General features: G+C 35.5%; 1 protein-coding gene and 1 pseudogene across 6 annotated transcripts in view; one reads left to right on the top strand and one right to left on the bottom strand.

Annotated features, from left to right (window-relative positions):
- RICTOR (RPTOR independent companion of MTOR complex 2) overlaps nucleotides 1–26,127 on the bottom strand; it is a 135,104-nt gene that overhangs the window by 68,653 nt on the left and 40,324 nt on the right. For all 6 annotated transcript variants that reach the window (XM_055246624.2, XM_055246626.2, XM_055246625.2 and 3 more), the window contains one exon: nucleotides 14,106–14,203. In XM_055246624.2, coding sequence (XP_055102599.1) covers nucleotides 14,106–14,203 — 98 coding nt within the window. The remainder of the gene's footprint in view (nucleotides 1–14,105; nucleotides 14,204–26,127) is intronic.
- LOC129465064 (androgen-induced gene 1 protein-like) lies at nucleotides 15,471–15,620 on the top strand (annotated as a pseudogene).

Below are 26,127 nucleotides of genomic sequence, written 5' to 3'. Positions count from 1 at the left end.
TATCTAAAATTAAAAGTGACATAATATGTTAGTAAAAAATATTTGCAACAAATATGGTAAGAAAAAGGTTAAGGCACTGTATGTAGTTTGCTAGGACTACTATAACATATATCACAGACTGGGTGGCTTAAACAACAGAAATTTACTTTTTCGAGGCCAGAAATCTAAGATCAAGGTGTTGGCAGGGTTGTTTTTTTAAAGTCTCTCTCCTTGCCTTACATATGGCTATTTTCTATATCTTCCTATGTGTGTGTCTGTCTCCTAATCTACACTTTTTATAAGAGATTATATTAGATCAGGCCCACCCACCCATATGACCACATTTTTCCTTAATTATCTTTTTCAAGGGCCCTATCTCCAAATACAGTCACATTCTGAGGTATTGGAAGTTAGAAATTCAACATACGAATTTTGACGAGACACAATTCAGCTCACAGCATTCCATCCTCACCTAGCAAACTAATACAGATCCTTATAATGTAAAAGGTTGAAACAAATTGAGGAAAAACTTCTCAGGACCCCAAAGAAGAACAGGCAAAGAAAATGTACAAGGAATTTACTGAATAAATATAATTGACAAATAAATATGACATATATTCATTTTTCCTAAAACTGAAATCAAATGAATTGCAAAGTTCTACTTACAACTCACAAAAATGGCAAAATATTGTTTTAAATATTATTGTATATTATTTTATTATTGTAAATATTTCAAAAGTTTTAAATATTGTATATTACTATAATAGTTTTTAAATATACTGTAACATATTATTTTAAATATTATATACTGTTAATGGAATTGAAAACTGAAAATATTTTATAATATAAATTGGAAAAATGCACTAGGATCAAGGTCCACTTTTGGAGATTTATGTATTTTAAATTATTTTACTAATATAAAGTAGGTTCAAGTACAAGATGCTTATGACATTATTTACAACATTAAAGAAATGGGAATAAAATGTTTATAAAGGAGGAACTTTATGAGGCCATTAAAATAATGGAATATACAATCATAAGAAAAAATGTGCAGAATCCATTGCTAAATAGGGGAAAAGATTCTGTAAGATATATTTCTTAAAAACACACTTTAAAAAAAAGGGTATACATCAAAATTCTAACACCAAAATTTTTTAACAATTCCTCTGCATTTTTGTGTATTTTATAAATGTTCACAATTAAACATGTATCACACCATCTAGGAATAGTTTTATATATAGTATTGATGAATATACACAGAAGTAACAATTTCCAGGATTGTATCCCGAGCAGTGATTAAAATTTCTGTGTAAATAAATTCACATATATACTGGGAATAAGAAAGAAGATAGTAATACAATTCTAAATTTTGGATTATCAAAGAAATATTATACTTTCACTGTTAATCACTAAGAGTTCACATATAAATCTCAAAATATTATGAATAACTTTGATACAAATTTCTTGTGATGACTACCTTACTAGTTATCTCCTAATTTAAATAACCAAACCCTTAATCTTCTCAACCCTAGTAGTATTTCTGTAAATGAAAACAACTGAGGCTTAGAGAGGTTAATATGACTTCCTAAGGCCACAAAGGTAATTAAGGGTAAAGCTGGAAATCAGATCAAACCAGTTTGAGGCCAGAGTCCACTATGAAAAAATATTACTATAATTTTGTATTGAAATTATTTACACAGGGTTGGGGGTTAGGGAAAGTAAGAAACAATTGAATATTACCATCTTATTTCATTTCTCCAGCCTCGAATATGGCATCAAGAATCTGGAGAACTGCACCCTGGCTAAATATATACATAAAACAAATAAGAAAATTTAACTATTGTTTTCTCCAGAACTGCTAACTAAAAATATGCCATAAAAAACTGCCCATTTCAAAGAATTAAAACATAAAAAACTGCACTTTCACTCCTTAAAACAATTTATTATTTTAAAGATTTCTCATGTATTTCAGAATACTAGCATTATCACTATGTGGTACCATACATGAATAAGAAAGAAAAATATGGTCAAGCTTACAGTGTTATGATTACTTCATCCTTGGGAATATTCAAATATATATAATACAGAAAAATTAAGGTTAGAATTTGTTTATATCAACATACAAGATATTATGCTTTTAAACTGGGAAGAATGTTACTTTCTTAAATTATAATTTACACATATCAACTCAACTGCTTAAAAAGGCAGTATTTCCATTCTTCTGCTACAGTAATAATGAATGCTAATAAAATGAAAGGTTGTAAAATTCTACAAATATACAAAGTCTTGTCCTTTAAAGGGTTGGTTTTTCCCCTAAGTGTGTACTTGACTCTCATTTCCTGCATTATATTTTTCATACTTGCCAGTCAACCTTGTAGAAAACTATAGATTCAGAGAACACAATTTTCAAATTATCTACCTTCTCAGACCAGAAAAATATATGACCATTTACCACTTAACATATCCCAGAGTTAGCAGTTTTAGTGAAAAAGTTAAACAAAATTCAAAGGTATTATAATCTTAAAAAACAAGCATGCACAATTTAAAAAGTGTTTAGAGGTGTATCATTTTCTGATTATTAATGTCAATACATTTCAAATGCAAGAGAAGTTTTTGAGAAAGATGCTACATCAGCTGGAAACTGGAAAATCATAAATAACTAAAAAAAAAAATTATGGCAGAAACACAGTATATTTGTTATTAATTAGTGCCTATTTTCCAGAGATAGTAAATGGAATTCAATAATGGTTAAATTTAACCATTTAACCATTCAATAATGGTTAAATGCTTTCAGGTTGTTTCCAGGATTGTAGAAGAGGGCTTTAATCAGTCTTAAATTAAAAACTTTTTGAATTAGAATTATCCAGAGCAGTGATTAAAATTTCTGTGTAAATAAATTCACATATATACTGGGAATAAGAAAGAAGATAGTAATACAATTCTAAATTTTGGATTATCAAAGAAATACTTTCACTGTTAATCACTAAGAGTTCACATATAAATCTCAAAATAATATGAATAACTTTGATACAAATTTCTTGTGATGACTACCTTACTAGTTATCTCCTAATTTAAATAACCAAACCCTAAAGTATACATTAAACTCTTTAGCTCTTTCTCTGTGATATGGTTTGGCTCTGTGTCCCCATCAAAATCTCACCTTGAATTCTAATAATCCCCACGTGTCAAGGGCAGGACCAAGTGGAGATAACTGAATCATGGGGGCAGTTTCCACCATGCTGTTCACATGAAAGTGAGTTCCGTCTATGACCATATCACCCTGAACATGCCCAATCTCGTCTGACAGTGAGTTCTCATGAGATCTGATGGTTTTATGAGAGGCTTCCCCCTTTGCTCGGCACTCGTTTCTCCCTCCTGCTGCCATGTGAAGAAGGATGTGTTTGATTCCCCTTCCGCCATGATTTTAAGTTCCCTGAGGTCTCCCCAGCCATGCAGAACTGTAAGTCAATTAAATCTCTTTCTTTTATAAATTATCCAATCTCGGGCAGTTCTTTACAGCACTGTGAGAACAGACTAACACAGTAAACTGGTACCACAGAGAGTGGGGCACTGCTGTAAAGATACACGACATGTGGAACTGACTTTGGAACTGGGTAACAGGCAGAGGCCGGAACAGTTTAGAGGGCTCAGAAGACAGAGGAAAATGTGGGAAAGCTTGGAACGTCCTACAGACCTGTTGAATGGCTTTGACCACATTGCTGTTAGTGATATGGACAATGAAGTCCAGGCTAAGATGGTCTGAGATGGAGATGAGGAACTTGTTGGGAACTGGAATAAAGGTGATTCTTGCTATGCTTTAACAAAGAGACTGACAGCATTTTGCCACTGCACTAGAGATCTGTGGAACTTTGAACTTGAGAGAAATGATTTAGGGTATCTGGTGGAAAAAATTTCTAAGCAGCAAAGCATTCAAGAGGTGACTTGGGTGCTCTTTAAAACATTGTTTTATGCATTCACAAAGATACAATCCGGAATTGGAACTTATGTTTAAAAGTGAAGCAGAGCATAAAAGTTTGGAAAATTTGCAGCCTGATGATGCAACAGAAAAGAAAAACCCATTTTCTGAGGAGAAATTCAAGCTGGCCACAGAAATTTGCATAAGTAACAAGGATCTGAATGTTAATCACCAAGACAATAGGGAAAAATGTCTCCAAGGCATGTCAGAGATCTTCATGGCAGGCCCTCCCATCACAGGCCCAGAGGCCTAGGAGGAAAAAGTGGTTTCCTGGTCAGGGCCCAGGGACTTGCTGCTTTGTGTAGTCTTCAGTGCCCTGTATCCCAGTCATGGCTAAAAGAGGCCAACACCGAGCTCAGGCCGTTGCTTCAGATGGTGCAAGCCCCAAGCCTTGGCGATTTACACATGGTGTTGGGCCTGTGGGTGCACAGAAGTCAAGAATTGAGGTTTGGGAACCTCCATCTAGATTTCAGACGGTGTATGAAAATGCTTGCCTGTCCAGGCAGAAGTTTGCTGCAGGGGTGTAGCTCTCATGGAGAACTTCTGCTAGGACACTGTGGAAGGGAAACGTGGGGTTGGAGCCCCCACACAGAGTCCCCACGTGGGTACTGCCTAGTGGAGCTGTGAGAAGAGGACCACTATCCTCCAGACCCCAGAATGGGAGATCCACCAACAGCTTGCACTGTGTGCCTGGAAAAGCCACAAGCACTCAATTCCAGCCCATAAAAGCAGTCGGGAGGGGGTGCTGTATCCTGCAAAGCCACAGAGGTGGAGCTGCCCAAGGCTGTGGGAGCTCACTTCTTGCATCAGCGTGACCTGGATGTGAGACATGGAGTCAAAGAAGACCATTTTGGAACTTGAAGGTTTAATGACTGCCCTATTGGGTTTTGGACTTGCATGGGGCCTGTAGCTCTTTTGTTTTGGCCAATTTCTCCCCTTTGGAATGGGGGTATTTACCGAATGCCTGTACCCTCATTGTATCTAGGAAGTAACTAACTTGCTTTTGATTTTACAGGCTCATAGGCGGAAGGGACTTGCCTTGTCTCCAATGAAACTTTGGACTTGGACTTTTGGGTTAATGCTGGAAAGAGTTAAAGACTTTGGGGGACTGTTGAAAGGGCATGTATGTGTTTTGAAACGTGAGGACATGAGATTTGGGAGGGGCCAGGGCAGAATTATAAGGTTTGGCTCTGTGTCCCCACCCATATCTCACCTTGAATTGTAATAATCCCCATGTGTCAAGGGTGGGACCACATGAAAATACGTGAATCATGGGGGTGATTTCCTCCATGCTGTTCTCGTGATAGTAAGTTCTCATGAGATCTGAGAGAACTCACTATCACCGCTTTTATAAGGGACTTCCTTCCCCCTTACAAAGTCCTCTGAGAGAACTATCAGTGGTTTTATAAGGAGCTTCCTTCCCCCTTCACTCAGCACTCATTTATCTCTCCTGCCACCACGTGAAGAAGGACATGTTTGCTTCCCTTTCCACCATGATTCTAAGTTTCCTTGGGTGTCCCCCGCCGCAGCCCTGCGGAACTGTGAGTCAATTAAACATCTTTCCTTTATAAATTACCCAGTCTCGGGCAGTTCTTTGCAGCAGTATGAGAATGGACTAATATACTATGAAAGACAAAAGAAGAAACAGAAGAACACAGAGTGAGTTAAAACATGGACATCCTGCAAAGCCTCTACTAATAATCAAGTTGCTAATTAATCTTCAACCATTAGGTAGCAGTTTCGTCACTACTATTTTTGCCGTTACTGGTGACATCCTATCTCCTGTATTAATGTAAGTCATTAAAATGTAATTGTCTACCCTATTATATAGGCTTGTTATTATGTATTAAGAACAAATCATTGACTATGTTTAGAAATTGTTAAAGACTTTACAAAATGTAAGAATTAGCGTTAACAGTCACATAAAATGCTAAATTATTAGACATCACACTTTTCATTGGGTTTGGCACTCCCCATGCCATCCATGCATTTTTTTTAATTGGCTATCGGTCACAACGCTTAGCTAAACCTGACCAAATGACATCAGAGTTCATATACAAAGATGCTAACAGAGGGTTACTCTCTGCTTTTCAAGACCAGAAGTATTAAGGATGATGTATTTTATCTTAGTCCCATGGAAAGTGTTTACCTGAGAATGAAGACAACCTGAAAGAAAACAGGAATGAAAAATAGAGTGGCAGCATGTAATTGACAGTGTCTCAACCCCTGGGTTGTTTTGTCTGAAATTAGGATCCAACATTTGATATTCCTAATTATGTACACAAATAACTTCTTTATATTTCAGCTAAGATGAATTAAGTTTGTTGAATTTATTACTTATAAACAAGTTAAACATTCAGTATCTTAAGTCCACAATTATTTTATGAGTATAACATGTTAAACTTAACATTTTTATATAAGCAAAACAAATACTATTCTACAAATCTTATTTTAAGACGGGTTAAAGATTTTGATAATGTCACTGGTTTGCCTATTAAAATCCAGGTCCATCATCAGTGAATCAGTTATTTGTTATAATAAATCTACATGACTTTCTTATACAAATACTAAAATATTCAAAAAGGGCTATAAACAATTATATTCTGTCAAAGTTAGAACTGTAAATTATCTCCAAGTATTAAAAATTTGTCTGTTTATTAAAATGATCAAGTTTTAAAAAATGTAATGACTAGTTAAAACTAGGTAGTTCTAAATGCTACTCCCATTTTACTTGTATTACTCTGAAGGTTAAATAGTTCTTCTAAATAAGCAAAAGAAATAACCTTAATTTTAAAAAATGTTATCTCACATACTAGAATTCCATGGCACAGTCTTTTACATGGCAATTTAGACACAAACACACACACACAGAGCTACAAAAAAAGTAGATTGATATGTATAGAAAAGGAAAGCATGCTATGATATATTGGGATGTGGAAAGCAGCAAACTGCAAGTCAATATACATATACATACAAAGATATATATACACACATACACATTTATATACACATATATATCACGCTCTCATTTAAAAAATACCTTTTTGCATATACATCTATAGTCATGCACTGCATAACCACTTTTCAGTCAATGATGGATCACATGTAGAATTGTAGTCCCATAAGATTATAATACTATATTTTTACTGTATCTTTTCTATGTTTAGACACTTACCATTGTGTTAAAACTGCCTACAGTATTTAGTACAGTAATATGCTGTACATGTTCATAGCCTAAGAGCAACAGACTATACCACATAGCCTGGATATGTAGTACACTACACCATCAAGGATTGCCTAAGTATACTCTATGATGTTCACAAAATGATGAAATCACCTAACGATGCATTCCTTGAACACATCCTGTGTAATAATGGTAAGTAAATGACGTATAACTGTATAATGGCAAATAAACTGAGCACGATAGTAAACACTTCATTTTGTTTTGCTCATTTAAATCTCACAATTCCCAAGAAAATACACACACACACATTTATATTTATAATTATACCAGAAAAGGATACTTTCTAGTGGTTACCTCTGGAGAGTGGTATTTCTGTCAGAACAGGGAGGTGGGTGGGAAGGGTATGAAAGGGAAGAATTTTACTTTTTATCATATATTCTTCTGTACCATTTAAATTTTTTTATACTTAGCTTATACCTTAAAGTTTTTAAAAAGCAGAACAAAATAAATATTCTTTTAAAGCTTCTTTTAATATAAATATATGAGATTAAATATAGGAAAAGAGAACTTTTAAGATATAAAAGAGCTGAAATATTTTCATCTTTAAAAAGCAGGTCTTTAGATTATGAGCATGTTGTCAGTTATAAAAATAGAATATTAAGATTATATTCATCAGCAGTCTGTTATACACATTACTTTATCCAGTGAGATGATGTCAGAAGGCAAGAATGGGTGTGTGACATTCACATGGTTAAAGGATCACATCACTAGCTCCCTTTCTTTATACCTTAAAAGGAAGTTTAGTTTTGAAGCTGAAGTTCACCCTATACAACATTTTAATGTCACTGTTCTAGTAAGACAACTTAATCCTAACAGGCTTATACTTAATAACAAAACAAGTGCCAGTAAAAACAAAAACTCATATTTAAAATGCATCATCTTCCCAAACTAATATAATACCATTAATTAAACACATATTATGGGACACGCTTTTGAGTAGAGAGGGATATGAAGGTGGAAAAATAAATACTACGTATTTTTTTGTGTTTGAGAAACTCAGTTTAATAACAGAGCAACCCACAATAAATAATAAAATAGATAAAATTTAGTAGGCATATCTATCAACTAATGGAAACACAGAAGAGGGTGGCAAACAAACTCCACTGGTCCTGACATCATAATTATTTTTCTTATTTTCTTATTCTATAGAGCTATTCCTAGAAATTTCTGAGAATTCCTAAATTTTACTCAATAAACAAATGAATGAATTTACAGGTTTTATAGGAATACTAGTTACCTAAATATTTATAAACCCAGGTCTCTAACAAATGGAATTCAAGACACAGTACAATTAAATTCAGTGTTTGTTTTGTGCTGCATATTTGAATAAATTTTATAATAAAATCTACACACACATTTACAGAAATGGTCCTTAATGGGGGGCAATTTTGTCTCCCAGGGAACATTTGGCAATATCTGGAGAGATTTCTGCTCGTCACAACTGGTTTGGGGCGGGGGTGCTACTGGCATCTAGTGGGTAGAGGCCAGGGGCAGTGCTGAACTCCCTAAAATACACACAGCAGCTTCTCAAAACAAATAATCATTTGGTTCAATTCGTTCGTAATGCCAGCGTTGAAGAACCCTGATTTACAGTAATAGTTTACCAACTGACAACTCAAACTATTAAGCAGACTCACCATCTTACAGTCAGCTAAAAAACTAAAGAAGTGACAAAAAAGAACAAAAAAACACAAAAACAAAACATGAGGTTGAATCAAGGCACTACCTATTATAGAGCACATATTATGTGTCAGGCACTAGACTGAGACCTTGCCTCTACAGAGAAAGCAAGATTACCTCTGAGTAAAGAAATCTGCCTAAGATTGCCCTGACAGTTAATCACAGTTGGGCTGCAAGTCTCCATCTGTTTGATCTAAAGCTCATGCTTTTCCCAGCACATCACTAAGCAGCCAAAATAGATTTTATCAAGTCCAAAGTTCATGGAGTTTATTCATGGGACAGCCCCTAAGATCCTGACTCAGGATGTACTCACTCTTAGAATAGACAAATTCTAATAAGTTTGATAAGTTTGGCTATCAGGATTTTAAAACCATAGCAACACAGCAAAGAAAGGGGCTGCTACAAAGCTTGCACCAAGGCCAGAGGGATATAGGAAAATCATTTTAAAAAGGACATGGTAAAACAAAAAACAAATAAGATAAAAAGCACAAAAGTTTAGAGCCTTCATTACAGAGATATATCACTGCATACTCTACAGTGGTACAATGGAGAAAAGGAAGGAGGGGGAAACAGAGAAGGGAGGAAAGGGAACTGAGAAAAGAGGGAGGAAGAGAAAGGTGACAAGGAAGGGTGAAGAAAGAAGAGTGAGAAGATGAAGGGGGGAAAGAAAGAAGTAGAGAAGGGATGAGAAGGAGAAAGGGCAGAAGAGAGTGGGGGAGCACAAATCAAGAGAGAGAGAGGAGGTGGAGTGAATAACTTAGTTAAATACTGTGGGAGAAATTTAGACCAACAGAAAACAAGGAAACTGAAGAGAGAAGAAGAAAGAAAAAAAGGGAAACTAATCCTAATGCAAGAAAACCTGGGAACTAGGCAGAAATAAATGAAGAATGAGAAGGGAGAATAAGAGGTGTTCAACAGATTCCTAGAAATGAAGGCTTTTAAGCCACTCTTGTCCCAAAAAGCTGTGTATCTTCACTGTCCAATGTGGTTAGTAGCTACTAGTTGCAAGTGACTATGAGCACTGGAAATGTGGCTAATCTTAATTGAAACTTGTAAGTATAAACTATAAACTTGCTTTCAAAACTTAAGTATGAAAAAATAGTAAAATAACATTTAATAACGTTTTATACCAATTACATCGAATGATGATGTTTTAGATATACTGGCTTAATAAAAATTAAAGTTAATGTCCTGTTTCTTTTTTTTTAGTATGGCTACTAGGAAATTTAAAATTACATATGTGGCTCACGTTATATTTCTATTATGCAACACTATTCTAGATTTTTAAGATTGCTGTAGGACCCATGCCGGTAACAAAGTAAAATAACAGGAATTACTGCCATTCTTAACCTCCATCCCCCACTTTCAGAATCATGTTGGCAAGAGATGTGGAACTATATTATCTAGCTGTGCAAACTTGGTTATAACAGTAATTACAATTGCAAACAGGACACAGACCTCTATTATAATTGTTTTTAACAGTTAAAACCAAGCAAGTGAGGCTTATTTGAATTGAGTGAAGATTGGTGAAATAAAACTATAAAATTTAATAAAAGACAATGAAACTAGAAGATGCATTTTGCAACCTTGGAACAATGTTGGGGTCTTAAAGATTTGACATTATCTCACCACCATGTTGAAGAAAAATGTTTGAAGATTTTCATTACATTCACTCACACTACAAAATACATGCCCATACTTTTGAAAGCCCATTCTCCAGTACCTATTCAATGTTTTTAAAAGCTGTTTTTTTAAAAATTAACTTTCTCATCTCTCATATAAAATCATTTTCTCATCTCTTATATATTAAAAAACAACCAGAATATTTTAAAACTTCACTAAGGAAAAATAAATGCCTATGTACTCGCTTCTCTAGCTATAGAAAAAAACTCAACCTATATTTATTGCACGATACTACATAAAAAATTGTATTACAGTGACTATATTCTCATCCCTTTCTATTTCTATGAAATAAAAATCAAATCCAAGTCACAGTTCAATTACTTAACAAAGAATATTTGGAAGGATTAAAACAGTGCTGCTCAAACTTGAATGTATACATACATTTACTTGAGACTCTTTTATTGAACTGTAGATCCTGATTTAGTAGGCCTGGGGTGGGGCTAAAATAGGGCATTTTCAAACAAGCTTCAAGGCAATACCAATACTGATGAACTGTGGATCATATTTTGAGTAGCAAGGGGTTAAAACATAAAACAATTCTTTCATTAAAAACAATTTATATTTAATATACTAAAAGGTGGGGGGAACGTTATCCCAAAGACCCATTCTGTTTTCTATTTTAGGGTATCTCCTAAAATAGCAAGCATTTTAGTGTTTGCATGAATTGGCTGTCCAGCATTACAAGGCTGAGAAACATACCAATCCACTCATCAAACTCAAGAATTCTGGGCTGCTATTAGAGATCAAGTCAGTATTTGTTTGGGAACAGGGCCCCCACAATTTGGGCTCTAATTTAGATCCAAATAATGGGGATACAACATCAGGAAAAGAGAAAGTTATAATATAGTTCTTTGGGCTTATGGCTATATTTATGAAATATGGCACACATATATAGTTACATACGAATACTTACAAGCATACTTCACTTTATTGAGCTTCACTGCTTTTTACACATTGAAGGTTTGTGGCAAACCTGCTTCAAGCAAGTTCATTGGTACCATTTTTCCAAAAGCATGTGCTCACTTTGCGTGTCTGTCACATTTTGGCAATTCTTACAATACTAAACATGTTTTCATTATTATTATCCGTTAGGGTGATCTGTGATCAGTGATCCTCAATGTAACTATTATCATTGTTATGGGGCACCATGAACTGGACCCATATAGGACGATGAACTTAATAAATGTGTGTTCCAATTCCTCCACCAACTAGCTGTTCCTGTCTCTCCCTCTCTCCTTGGGCCTCCCTATTTCCTGAGACACAATACTTAGTAAAATTGGGCAAATTAATAACACTACAATGGCCTCTAAGTGTTCAAGTGAAAGGGAGAGTCAACCATCTCTCACTTTAAGTCACAAGTTAGAGACTGAGCTTAGTGAAGAAAGTCCAGAAAGGCCTCTTGAGACAAACAGGTAGCCAAGTTGTGAATGCAAAGGCAAAGTTCTTGAAGAAAATTAAAAGTACTACTCCAATGAACACACAAATAATATGAAGGCAAAACAGCCTTACTGCTGATAGGAAGTTTTAGTGGTCCAGAGAGAAGATTAAACTCGCTATCAACATTCCTTTAAACTAAAGCCTAATAGGGCCCCAACTCTCTTAAATGTTATGAAGGCTGAGAGAGGTGAGGAAGCTGCAGAAGAAAAGTGTGAATGGTTCATGAGGTTAAAGAAAAGAACCCATCTCCATAACATAAAATGGCCAGGCAAAGCATAAGTGCAGATACAGAAGCTGCAACAAGTTATCCAGCAGATACTGCTAAGATCACTGACCAAGGTAGCTACACTAAACAACAGATTTTCAATGCAGATGAAACAATCTTCAACTGGAAGAAGATGCCATCGAGAACTTTCATAACTAGAGAGAAGTCAATGTCTGGCTTCAAAGCTTCAAAAGACAGGCTGACTCATGTCTGGGGCTAATTCAGCTCGTGACTTTAGATTGAACCCAATGATCATTTACTATTCTGAAAATCCTAGAGATCTTAAGAATTATGCTAAAACTGCTTTGTCTGTGCTTTACAAATGGAACAAGGCCTGGATGACAGCACATCTGTTTACAGCATGGTTTACTAAATACTTTAAACATACTGTTGAGAAAACAGTATTTGCTATTGCTCAGAAAAAAAAGATTTCTTTCAAATTGTTACTGCTCATTGACAATGCACCTAGTCACCCAAGAGTTGATGGTTACAAGGAGATTAATGTTGTTTTCATGTTTGTTATCACAACATCCATTCTGCAGCCCATGAATCGGGGAATTGGGGAATAATTTTGATTTTCAAGTCTTATTTTAATGAAATACATTTTACGACACTACAGCCACCGTAGATAGTGATTCCTCTGATGGGTCTGGGCAAAGCAAACTGAAAACCTTCTGGAAAGGATTCATCGTTCCAGATGCCATTAAGAACTTTCCTGATTCATGGAAGGAAATCAAAATCTCAACACTAACAGGAATTTGGAAGAAGTTTATTCCAATACTCATGGATGACTTTGAGGCGTTCAAGGTGTCAGTGGAGGGAGTCACTGCAGATGTGGAAGAAATAGCAAGAGAACTAGAATTAGAGGGGGAGCCTGAAGATGCAACTGAATTGCTGCAATCTCATGAAAAAGCTTTAATGGATAAGGAGTTCCCTCTTATGGATGAGCAAAAACAGGGTTTCATGAAATCTATTCCTGGTGAAGATGCTGTGAACACTGTTGAAATGACAACAAATAATTCAGAATATTACAGAAACTTTGTTGATATAGCAGTGGCAGGGTTTGAGAGGACTAACTCCAATTTTGAAAGAAAAAATGCTATCAAACAGCACCGCATGCTACGGAGAAATCTTTCATGACAGGAAGAGTCAACGCAGTAAACTTCATTGATGTCTTACTTAAAGAAATGGCTACAGTCACCTCAACCTTCAGCAACCACTACTCTGATAAGGCAGCAGCCACTGACATTGAGGCAAGTTCCTCCACCAACAAAAAAACCCCACAATTTGCTGAAGGCTCAGATGACTGTATTTTTTAATCAATATTTTTAAATTAAGGTACACACATTTTTTTAAACATAATACTATTGCACACTTAATGAACTACATTATAGTATAAACACAACTTTTTATATTCACTGGGAAACCAAAAAACTCATGACTTGCTTTATTACATTCACTTTATTGAGACACTTTATTGCAGTGGTTTAGAATCAAACCCACAATATCTCCAATGTATGCCTGTACCATATATTATCAAGTAAAATGAGTAGAAGGGAAAAGAAATACATCCTTATGTGAATAAAAGGTTGAATTGTAAATTTCTCGTGATTTTATTCTTTTCTGAACCTACCAAATTTTCTATAACAAAGATATAATTCTTCTATTACACAAATACATTTTTAAGATACACCGGACAAAATCCATGAGAAGCAGGAAAGAAAAGCATTAATGCTGAGTGAATACACAAGAATTTGTATTTAATGATGGTCAAGAAACATTTAGTAAGTGTGGTAAGGAACAAAGAATTTTAGATAATGATAAAAATTCAAGTTACTTACCTTAGTAAAGTTATTCAGATGGCCTAGCTTTCTCATATTTGATACTCCTTGCAATCTGGCCACATTTTGGAGAATCTCTCTTAAGTTATCAGAAGGCTCTAGAAGGAAAGACAAGACAATTTAACATAATTTTATGGGTATTTTCCTGCTCAAACACATAAAACATGCAGTATTAAAACTTCACAACTTTGGCTCTTGGTTTAAAGTCTTATCCTCCACCCCAAATCTATTAAATGACTTCAAAGTCTGTGAGGAATCCAATTAACTTCACATCTCTACTCCCCTGTACCCATGGTCCAGCTCTGTATCATTGCCTGGAATTACTCAACCACAAAATCTTAAATCTTGCCATTATTTGAATATGTTCCCTCAAAGTTGTGTTGGAAACTTAACCACTAATGCAAAAGTGCTGAGAAGTGGGACCTTTAAGAGGTGATTAGGTTATGAAGGCTCTGCCCCCATGAATGGATTGTTAAGGAGGAAGTGGGTTAGCATGAGAGTGAGTTTGTTATAAAAGCTTTTGGCCCTCTCTTGCATGCACCACCCCCACCTTGCTTGTGCTCATGCTCTCACAAGCATCTCTCCCCTCACCCCACCTCCAGTGCTCTCTTGACCTTCCAGCATGGGATGACATGGCAAGAAGGCACTTACTAGATGAAGGCCCCTTGACCTCAGACTTCCCTGCCTCCAGAACTGTGAGAAATAAATCTCTGTATTTTATAAATCTCCCAGTCTCAGATACTCTGTTACAGCAGCATAAAACAGACTAAGAAAAATCTCAACATCACAACTTTCACTTGATAGCTGTTTGATAGCATGGCTACAATGTAGTAAAAGGGACCAAATATACTGTCCCTGTTCGAGTAAACCAAAAAAATTAGATAAAATATATAGATGGTCTGTGACTTACAACGGTTAGACCTAATTTTTCAACTTTACATGGTGCCAAAGCAATACACATTTAGTAGCAACTATACTTCAAGAACCCATAAAACCATTGTTTTTCAGTATAGTACTCAATATATTACATGAAATAACAATATCTTAGTACAATATAGGCTTTGTGTTAGATAGTTTTGCCCAACTATAGGCTAATGTAAGTGTTCTGAGTATGTTTAAGGTAAGCTAGGCTAAACTAAGATGTTTGGTAGATTAGGTACATTAAATGCATTTTTGACTTAAGACATTTGCAACTTACAATGCATGTACTGGGACATAACCCCATCAGTGAGCTGTGGAACTTTAAGCTGCTTAATATATGTGTAACTGGAAACCCCAAAGGAAAGAAAGAATTGAGGGAACAGAGCAATTACTTGAAGAAATGATGGATAAAGGCCACCCAGCCTGCCCAGGCCCATTGCAAACATGGCTCTTGTCCCCTGCCAGGTGCTGCCAGTGGTGTTTCTATCATACTGCTCTATCTTGTGCAACTAGAAGGTCATCAAAATGCCCTTGCATCAGACCCATGGGGGGAGTTGGAAATTGCTGCTGTTCATTGTTCTGTGTTGCAGCTAAAGGCCTGGCTGCCCCAGAGCAGCACCTTCTGAACCATTCACTATTACCTGGTAGCTGGGGGACAGATGGAGGTGGGGTGCAGCCAAGTGGTGGACTATTTGGAGGGAGACACAAAACTGCTTCCAAGAAATGACATAGGAACATCTTAACTAACAAAAGCATCAGACAAACTTAACCATGAATGGCCTGAAACCCATTCACCCTCAAGATGCTTTCCTGAGCACCCACTGTGGGATAAACTTGCTGCAACTGAAGGAAACAGTGTATTGTCTAGTAATTTGGAGCTTCATCTGGAAGGACCCAAATCCTCCTAAGAGAGAGAAAGTACCTAATAAAGTCTTACTTGCAAAAAAAGAAAAAAGTGATGGATGAAAAATTTCCAAATTTGATGAAAACAATAAACCAATAAAATGCTCAACAAGCCCCAATTACAAGAAACATGAAGAAAACTAGACCTAGGCAGATTATAATCAAATTGCTCAAAACCACTGATAGAGATAATCTTACAAGTAGCCAGATTAAAAAAAAGAAGTTACACAGAGAAAAACAAAAACAAACAAACAAAAAGGATAACGGCGGATTTCTTATCCAAAACAGGACAAAACAGAAGACAGTAAAGCAACATCTTTAAAATAATGAAAGAAAAAATGCTTTAAAAAATACTTGCTTTACAAAAACAAGCCAAGAAAACTAGACCTAGGCAGATTATAATCAAATTGCTCAAAACCACTGACAGAGAAAATCTTAAAAACCAGATTGAAAAAAAAAGGTTACATAAAGCAAAGCAAAAAAAAAAAAAGATAACGGATTTCTTGTCCAAAACAGAAGACAATGAAGCAACATCTTTAGAGTAATGAAACAAATGCTTTAAAAACATACTTCACAAAAACAAGCCATGGGCCAGATATGGCCTTATAGGCAGTAGTTTGCCACCTCTGGAATAGACTGTCAACTTCTCCAGATGGCTATAAACTATTAAAATCTTCACCATCCTATTTGTTTTAAATAAAAACAAAAGCACAATTTTAAGAATACATTACCAAGTTTTTGATATTTTAGTTTAAGAGCCATTATGACTTCCTTTGAGATTTTTATCTGTTAACACCAACTCAAGGAACTGTTTTGAATTAGTGTTTTCCTCACCAAATGAAACTGTTTGCATTGTCCTGTTTTAAATTTAGCTTGCGTCTGCCTACCTTACTCCATTCTGTTATACTGGGTGTTGCCTATGACAACAAATGTGGTGTCAAGGCACAAAGTACACTACTTAGCTATTTCCAATTGCTTTGAAGTTGCTACATGCTGAGATCAATCATTTGATTTTCATGACAGATGAAATATTTTTAATGTAAATAAAATTCAATCTTAAGTGATTTAGCGTGGCAGTCCCCACCTTTTGGACACCAGGGACAGGTTCCGTGGAAAACAATTTTTCCACGGACCTGGGGTGGGGATGGTTTTGGGATGAAACTGTTTCACCTCAAATCATCAGGCATTAGATTCTCATAAGGAGGGCACAACCTAGATCCCTCACATGTGCAGTTCACAATAGGGTTTGTGCTCCTATTAATAATCTAACGCTGCTGCTGATCTAACAGGAGGTGGAGCTCCGGCAGTAATGCTCACTCCCCTGCTGCTCACCGCCTGCTGTGCAGCCCGGTCCCTAGCAAACCACAGACCTGTACCAGTACAGGATCAGGGGCTGGAGACTTCTGGTTTAGCATGTCTTTACACTTAGCGATTTTGGGGAGTTATTTTGAAAGTCGAATGATCCATCACCGAGTGAGACTGGATCTATTAAAAAGAATTACAAGGGGCCATGAACAGGTCACTATATTTAGTAATATCTTTTCACTACTATAAATTGTATCTGTTTGAAAAGACTGTAGGAGAATAATTATAAGCAAGTCAATGGCATTAAGATGATTTAACTATATCTGAGAAGTTCATAAAAATTTTATAACAACCCTTTAGATAATTTAGGACCTATGGTAGTTTGCAAAGTCAGGGTTGAGGTTCATAGAAGCTAGTGTGAAACTCATCTAATGGAAATGTATAATCTAAACATTTTACTTCAGTTTATCATTAGCTTGTCAGGCACCAAACAGATTAACTCGTGACAATATAGTTACTGTTATCTAATGATCTAACAGGACTAATAGTTACGATGATTAGTCTGAAAAGATAGATTCCTTACAAAGGTTTGCAAATTTTTAAATACTGCCTATTTTCTGGGTACAAACTGATTGCAGACATTTTTTTTAAACCACAATCTTGTTACAAAGCAAAATCTCATATCTAAGTGTATTCATTCAACAAGTATTAACTGAATGGCTATTCTGATCAGGTACTGTTTTAAGTGTATTCATTCAGTAAGTATTAACTGAATGGCTATTATGATCAGGTACTGTTTTAGGTACTGGAAATATAGCAATAAACAAGACAACTCCCTCTCTAATGTATCTAACATAGAAGTGGAAGAAAACTGATGACAACAACAACAAACTGCATGCACATAATTTAAAAACTGACAGGTGGTAATAACAATGAGTCAAATGTTTGCCTAATGAAGATGTTAACCTTCTTAACCCAAACCAAGATGAATCAGCCTTTCTCCTTTCTCCTTCCTTCTCCTCCTCAAAGCTTTCTCCTTTATATAATTACCAAGAACCTCCACCTCCCAGACAGTATTTGACTTCCAGATCAATTAAAATAGTATTAGGGCCATTTTAGACACTGAACTACTATCTAACACTCATGTGGTACAATGCTGCTCTGAGGAACTTTTTAACTTGAAATAACAGGTTAAAGTTTCCCTGGTAATAAAATGAGAAATCTCTGCTTTCTTCTTTACCTGCTAGACCAGGGACTGAAAAACATTTTCTGTAAGTATTTTGACTTTGTAGGCCATAAGTTTCCGTTGCAGCTATGCAACTCTAATGTTTTAGATCAGAAAGCAAGTGTAGAAAATGGACTTTTCACGTGTATTATTCAGTTCAGTATACTATAAAACTAAGTAATTGAGACCGAATGGCTTCTTAAACAACGGAAGTTTATGTCTCATAGTTCTAGGGGCTGCAAGTCCAAGATCAGGGTGAAAGCATGGTCAAGTCCTGGTTCCTCTTCCAGGTTGCAGACTGCCAATTTCTCACTGTCTCCTCACATGGTGGGGAAAAGGGGCTAGAGAGCTCCCTGGGGTCCCTTTTATAAGGGCACTAATTCCACTTGTGAGGGCTTCACCCTTATGACCTAATTACCTCCCAGAGGCCCCATCTCCTAATACCAATACCTTACGGGTTAGGATTTTGAATACGAATTTTTGAATGAGACAAACATTCAGTTCATTGCACTGTTACAATAAAACAAACTTGGCTCTCGAGCTGCAGTCTGTCAACCCTTAGAGTGTCACCACTTAAAGTAGTGAGCAAGCTGAGATTGACATGGTTTTTATATGGGGGATAGGGTGAACAGATATGGAAATGGCAAAAAGAAATTTAAAGAGAGGTTTACCTGTCTCTATTTCTTCCTACTCTCAGTGTTTCCAATCTTCCCTCTCTAAAACTGTCTACGGATAATAGCACTATGTGAAAAGTATAAGGTCAGAAATGAGATAATCTAACTAAGATGATATTCTCTGAAGGCTTAAAGTTTAGAAAACCATGGCTGTATGAGAGAAAAAAGGAAAAAATAACCAGACACAGTTGCTCACACCTGTAGTCCCATCTACTCGGGAGGCTGAGGTGGGAGGACTGCTTGAGCCCAGGAGGTCAAGGCTGCAGTGGGCAGTGATAATGTCACTTGTACTCCAGCCTGGGCAACAAACCGTGCAAGACCCTGTCTCAAAAACAAAACAAAACAAAAAAAAAGGAAAAAATAAATGTGGGTAGCTTGCTATGATAGGCAACTACTCAAATGGAAGGAAGCAAAATACAAAAGAACTACTAGAATTACAGTGGCTCTTTTCCTCACCCTGTGTAGACTGGAAATACTACATGTATTCCTGATGAATCTCTCTGGAGGTAATGCAGTAACTGCAGCAATTCCAAATATCCAGTGATTTAATATCTTCAATTGTAGAGCTGAATACAATTGATTTCAACCATCTTTAATTTGATCTGTCTTCTCCTGTCCTTCCATTGAGGAGTTGCCTATTCTGCTTGTGACACTGTAGATACTCTGTGGTATTGTTTTTAATAGATGAGTTAAAAATATAATGGATGGCCGGGTGCAGTGGCTCACATCTGTAATCCTAGTACTTTGGGAGGCCGAGGCGGGTGGATCACCTGAGGTCACGAGTTTGAGACCAGCCTGACCAATATGGAGAAACCCCATCTCTCCTAACAATACAAAATAAGCTGGGTGTGGTTGTGCATGCCTGTTAATCCCAGCTACTCAGGAGGCTGAGGCAAGAGAATTGCTTGAACCCAGGAAGCAGAGGTTGTGGTGAGCCGAGATCGCACCATTGCACTCCAGCCTGGGTAACAAGAGCAAAACCCCATCTCAAAAAAATAAAAAATAATGTATTACTCTCACATACTAGTTACTGCGTATTATTAAGAAAAACAAAATGCAGATTTAGAAGAGAAACCAAAATGTCAAGAGATTTATTTTCTTGACTTTACACTGCCTTATATATTTTTGGAAGTGAGGACTGTATAAAACTTTAAGTATAGCTGAAAATGGATGCGGTTAACACTTAATTACCTCTAAGGAGATAATACATGGCAATTCAAGGATTCTTGCAATTAGGAAAGTATATACATCAAAAATATTTTCAGAGAAGTTAATTTTAGGTGGTAAAAATTACTGATGATTTATTTTTATGTCTTGGACTATATTTTACTTCTCTAAATGAGTACAAAAAAACATGCACAAAATGAGAGGAACTGAAAAAAAAAGAAGACTTCCTGGCTGTGACTAGATTAAAATAATTAATCTCTCTACATTGCTTTTATAAGTAAAAATGGAAAAAGCAGTTTCAAATAAATACAATAAATGTAAGTGTAATGTGTTTTATATGTGCTTCATCATCATGTATTGCATGGCACGTATATAGTATTCACTGGAGCATTATATATTAATGTCACAATAAGTTACACATATTTATGTTAAAGTTTATTTTTTAGAGTACTTCTGATGTTACATTATTTTGTAGACATTTTGAAAAATAAAAAAGTCAAAGAAAATTTTAAAAAATTACTAACACTTTCCATCCTGCAGAAGCATTTTTACATATCAGTGTTAAATATTTTTCTAAGTATACAGAATAGAAAGCAGTCTTAATTAGTATAAAGTTAATTATCTGACAGAGGTATCTAATCCTCTGCTCATGAAAAGACTATTAAGAAAATGAAAAGACAATCCACAAAATGGGTAAAAAACATTCACAGCACAAGCATCAGACAAGATTTTAATAACCAATATATGACTATCATCTACAAATCAACAATAAAATAACCCATGTAAAAACAGGTAAAAGATTTAAATAGATGTGAAAGCAAAAGAGGATAAGAGGCCAAAAAGTATGAGAAAAGGTGCCCAACATCATTAATTAACAGGAAAATGAAAATTAAAACCACAGAAGTACCATTACATATCTATTAAGAATAGCTAAAATCAAGAAGAATGACAACATCAAATGTTGGAGAGGCTATGGAGCAACTGGAATTCTTACACACTGTTGGAGGAGCATGAAATGTTACAATCACTTTAAAGAACTGTTGGCAACATACACCTGTCAATATTATGATTCTGTAATTTCACTCTCAGTTAGAAATATATGCCCACAAATATACTTGTACAAGAATATTTATAGCAGCCTTATTCATAACAGCCCCAAATTGGAAACAACCCAAATGTCCATCAACAGATGGATAAACAAATTGTGGTATATCTACATATTGGAATATTAATCAAAAATCAGAAAAACAGAGCTGTGTGCAGTGGCTCATGCCTGTAATCCCAGCAGCTAGGGAGGCTGAGGCAGGAGATCCCTTGAGCCCAGGTGTTTGAGGCTGCAGTGAGCTATGAATGTGCCACTGCACTCCAGCTCGGGTGCCAGAGCAAGACCCAGTCTCTTAAAACCAAAACAATATTAATAAGAAAAAAACAAACGACTTATACATACAACATAGATGAATTTCAAAAACGTTAAGAAATAGAAGCCAGACACAAGAGTATATATTGTATCATTCTATTTGTATGCAATGCAAATATAAGCGGAAATAATCTATAATAGAAATCAGATAGTGATTGCTGGAAGATAAAGTAACCAATTGGAAACAGGCAAGGGGGTTTAGGGAAGGGGATAAAAATATGTTATATCTTGTTTGGAAGTAGTGGATAATTATCGAATGACACTTAAATGCATACTTAAAATATGTACATTTTGTGTTAATTACAGCTCAACAAAGATTAGCATATCATAAAACTCTTTACATATTTAAACACACACATATACAAAGATACATAATACATACACCACCAAGAGAAAACTAACATATAAACCATTATTCACTAATTATTCATTTATTTATTTCTTGGCTCAATTCTCTGTATGTGCACATGTACACACACACATATGTACATGTTTATATGTGTGTAAACATTAATATAAAATTGGCTTCAAAATATGCTGCTTTATAACTTGCTGCAATAAACTATATTGTTATCTTTACCTGTCAATAAATACACAACACAAAATTGATTTTTAAACAAATCTGAATCCAAGTACCTATAGTAAATTAATGACCAAAAACTGCTGGCATGCACATGCTACTTGGGAGTAATGGAAAGGAAAAAAACCTTTGGAATAAAAAAGAACTGAATTCAAATCTAGCTTATTCACCCCCAAACCATGTAGCCTTGGCTAAATCACTTAACTTTATGAGCATCCATTTTCTCTATGTAAAGTGGAAATATTTACCTACTTTAAAAATGCTTTTGCAAAATGTGAGATATAACTTCCTTAGCACAGTGCCTAGCCCATAACAGCTACTCAATAAATAATGACTATAATTAAAAGTTATTTGTTTAGCATAACCAATTTCCATGGAGTAATCATGTGAAATTTATACAGGTGGCCCAGGCAAGTGTTTAACACATTAGTCTGTTTAAATTAACTTTTATTATATGAGGGTTTTAGTAGTACATTACTTTCATGATCCAAGATTAATTCGTTTCTAAAGTAGAAACAATAATGACCTTCCAGAGCTATATTAATGATTACATTAGATATTCCATACAGAAATATTCAAACCATAAAGTGCTATACAAATACTAGAAATTATGACCCTCTTTCTTAGTCTAGTGTGAATTACCTGAAATCATTTAATATGCAGGTAGAATTTGTTTTGCTTATATAACATATGACGTACTTTTTGATACAGAATTCTATCTAAAAGTGTTATTAATGAAACCTCAAACAAATCCTTAAAGAAACTATTTTTTCAGTCATGCAAGAGGAGTAAATTATAATTAAAGGAGTCAGTACAAATTTAATAAAGCCAAATATGCTGATAACTCAACAGGCCACTATGTTGTCATAAGTATATTCTCAGAATATATTCCCCGACATCTTACGGTCACTTCAAGGATCCCTCAATTCTTATCCACTATCCCATCACTTACCTAGCCTTTAATTTTCCAGCACTCTTACCTAAACTCTCAGTAGTTTGGATGAGATGTCATTTACTCTAGAGCATTATCTGTGTAGCTCTGTAATTTCTAATATTTTGACTCTAAAACAGGACAGTAAAAAAAATAGGTGAACAATTATATAACATGAACCAAGATTCTATGAAGGGTTTTAAGCTTTATGAGGACAAGGACATCTTGCTTACAATTATCTTCAAATGCCTACCACAGTCTCTGCCACACAGTAGGCTTTCAAGAATTATTTTTCTATATTAAATAATAAATATGTGAGTAAACATTTTTTAAGACCAGGTTGTGGCTGCTAACAGTACTCAACAGGAGGAGGGTCCAACCAACATTTACTAAGCATGAAGTATATGTCTGGTCATGTACTAATTCCAGTAAGTATTGCTAATTATCCCTTCCAATAGCCTTGTGAAGCAAAACACCAAGAGGACAGAGAAGGAAAAAGAAACAACTATAAAAGGAGTATGTGAAAGGAGGGTGATATGCATATTATGGCTATCAGGCAGCACGAACCTAACAAAGCTTTAGTTCCTGTCATTATCTCTTCTTCTAGGCTTCATACAAGGTTTCTCACACTCATGAGCTCCTTCTAATTAAAATTACTTATAAAATGTTTTCTTGAAGGGCTGGGGGCTGAATAGAATCTTGAAGCAAATGTCTACATATATTTCCATTTATCACCTATAACTGTTCAGAAAAAACGATTATTACAGTTAATGACTGACCAGGCTTGTTGATAACCACCTTAAAGAGGCACTGAAAAGAAAAGGCAGTTAAGCAAACTCTGAGTAATTACTGGTCCTTTAAATTCTTTTCCACCTTAAGGGAAAATTTCTCCTTAAAAGTTATCGTTGACATTTTCCTCTCCCTGATCTCTCACCTTCAACTGGCCAGCAAAGTGCTATTTACTCCTCTCTAAAGTTTCTGACATCTTTTCCCTTTTTTTAATTCTATCAACCATAGCCACATTTCAAATGCTCTTCTAACTCATACCTAAATTATGGCAAAAGCTGCACAATGAATTAATTCCCTGTGCTTATATTGCCTCTCTTTCTTCTAATCCAATCTCCAAGCCACTGCGAGATTAACTGTACAAATCTAACTTTTATCATTTTATCTACCTTCCTGAAAATTTCAAAGAGAATCTGGGACTGGGAGTAGAGCTGAACAATGTATTCTATGATGTATTTGTGAATACACATAAACAAATACTACAACATATCCAACTAGAAAAGTTGGATACATACGCAACTTCAACAGTAGAACAAAATAAAACAATCACACAAATCTGATATGTAATTATGTCTTTAATATCTATGATTGTGAGCAGATATGACTAAAAGTATATGAAGATTACTGTAGTTAGCATTACTTTTGCAAAAGCCAGAAGCAAAACTGTCTCCACTAGCAAAGACACTGGGAGTCCATATTCTCACCCTTACCCACAGGTACAAAAGATGAGAAAAGCATTGCTTCAAACAATCTAACATTTCCTGAAATTCTAACAATTATTAATTTCAAAAAGTTACATAATTTAGTAGAGAAAGGCTGTATCCCAAGGATAGCATCTTCTGAGGGCCTCTAGTTTATGATAAAATAACTATGCAGAGGAAGTCAAAATTTACCAAGAAAACCTATTCCATCTTTGGATAGAAAAATAGAACATTTTTTCTTTACTGATGCCAAAATCTGCCCCTTTGTAATTTTTGTCTATTTGTTCTGGTGTAACCATCTGGAATGCAGAGAACAAGTATTATCCTCCGTTTACATACTTGAAATAACCATGTTTTCTCTCAAGCAACTGAAGCACATAATAATCCTTTGATCATTGGTATATTTTAAATATAAATACAATGGCAAAAATAGTAAAGAAAAACTTGTCAATCAATTACAATGGCAAGTCAATCAGTTTACTTGGGTTATAATGTTCCTAAAATGTTAAGTTTATCATACCAAAAACTGAACATGGACTTCATTTCTGGTTCCACACAACAGGAGCCTGGAAGTCATCACATCATTCTAACAACAAGTAAAAATCTGAACAAACTGAAAAATCAACAACTCTTCTTGAATTTGTAAGAGAAGTGAGGACACAGGGCAAGCCACTACCCCCAAGATCATAAAGATAGACACGAGAATACAGGGAGTCACACATTAGAAAAGAGGTTCATGAGCAGAAACTGCCAGAAGAACCAATGCCTAGGTAGGAAAACTGAAGTGCAATTAACCAACTGAATGCTTCATAGCTGTTTCAGAAAAACGACAAACCACGAAGCACTTCTTGAGAGGCAATGATACGGATAGAGACAGAGCAACATGGACAGCAAGATGGCACTAGGTCCCTTTAACCTGGCATGCCGTTTGTTTCTCAACCCAACTTGGGGAACAACTTTCTCATTCTTTAGAAGTCTAGCTCAGACTAGATTAGTAAAGGTTTTTCCTAACCTACAAGCCCCCTTCTCTATACTCTTATGATACATTCTTCATACTAATATTATAGCACATATAACACATATATCTGATTTGTCAGGGTTCCAATTTACAGTTAGTATACCCCTGTAATTATTAATATCATCTATTTTCACTTCCCAAAGTATCCCAGGTTGTATTATAAATAACAACTATAAATAATATGATCGCCTTAAGTGTAAACTTCAACTGCAGTGTCTGTTTTTCTTAGGACTACATCTGCTCCATTATCTCCTTCTCCCAGAGACTAGAATTGTGTTGTTGGCTTCTTGTACCAGGGTCCTACTCTTTTTTTTTTTGGAACAGACTCTTGCTCTGTTGCCCAGGCTGGAGTGCTGGAGTACAATGGTGGGATCTCAGCTCACTGCAACCTCTG

This window comes from Symphalangus syndactylus, chromosome 16, assembly GCF_028878055.3.
Source record: "Symphalangus syndactylus isolate Jambi chromosome 16, NHGRI_mSymSyn1-v2.1_pri, whole genome shotgun sequence".
Classification (NCBI taxonomy): domain Eukaryota; kingdom Metazoa; phylum Chordata; class Mammalia; order Primates; family Hylobatidae; genus Symphalangus; species Symphalangus syndactylus.
The sequence above is the reverse complement of the archived record's forward strand: the minus strand, read 5'-3'. Positions and strand labels throughout refer to the sequence as shown.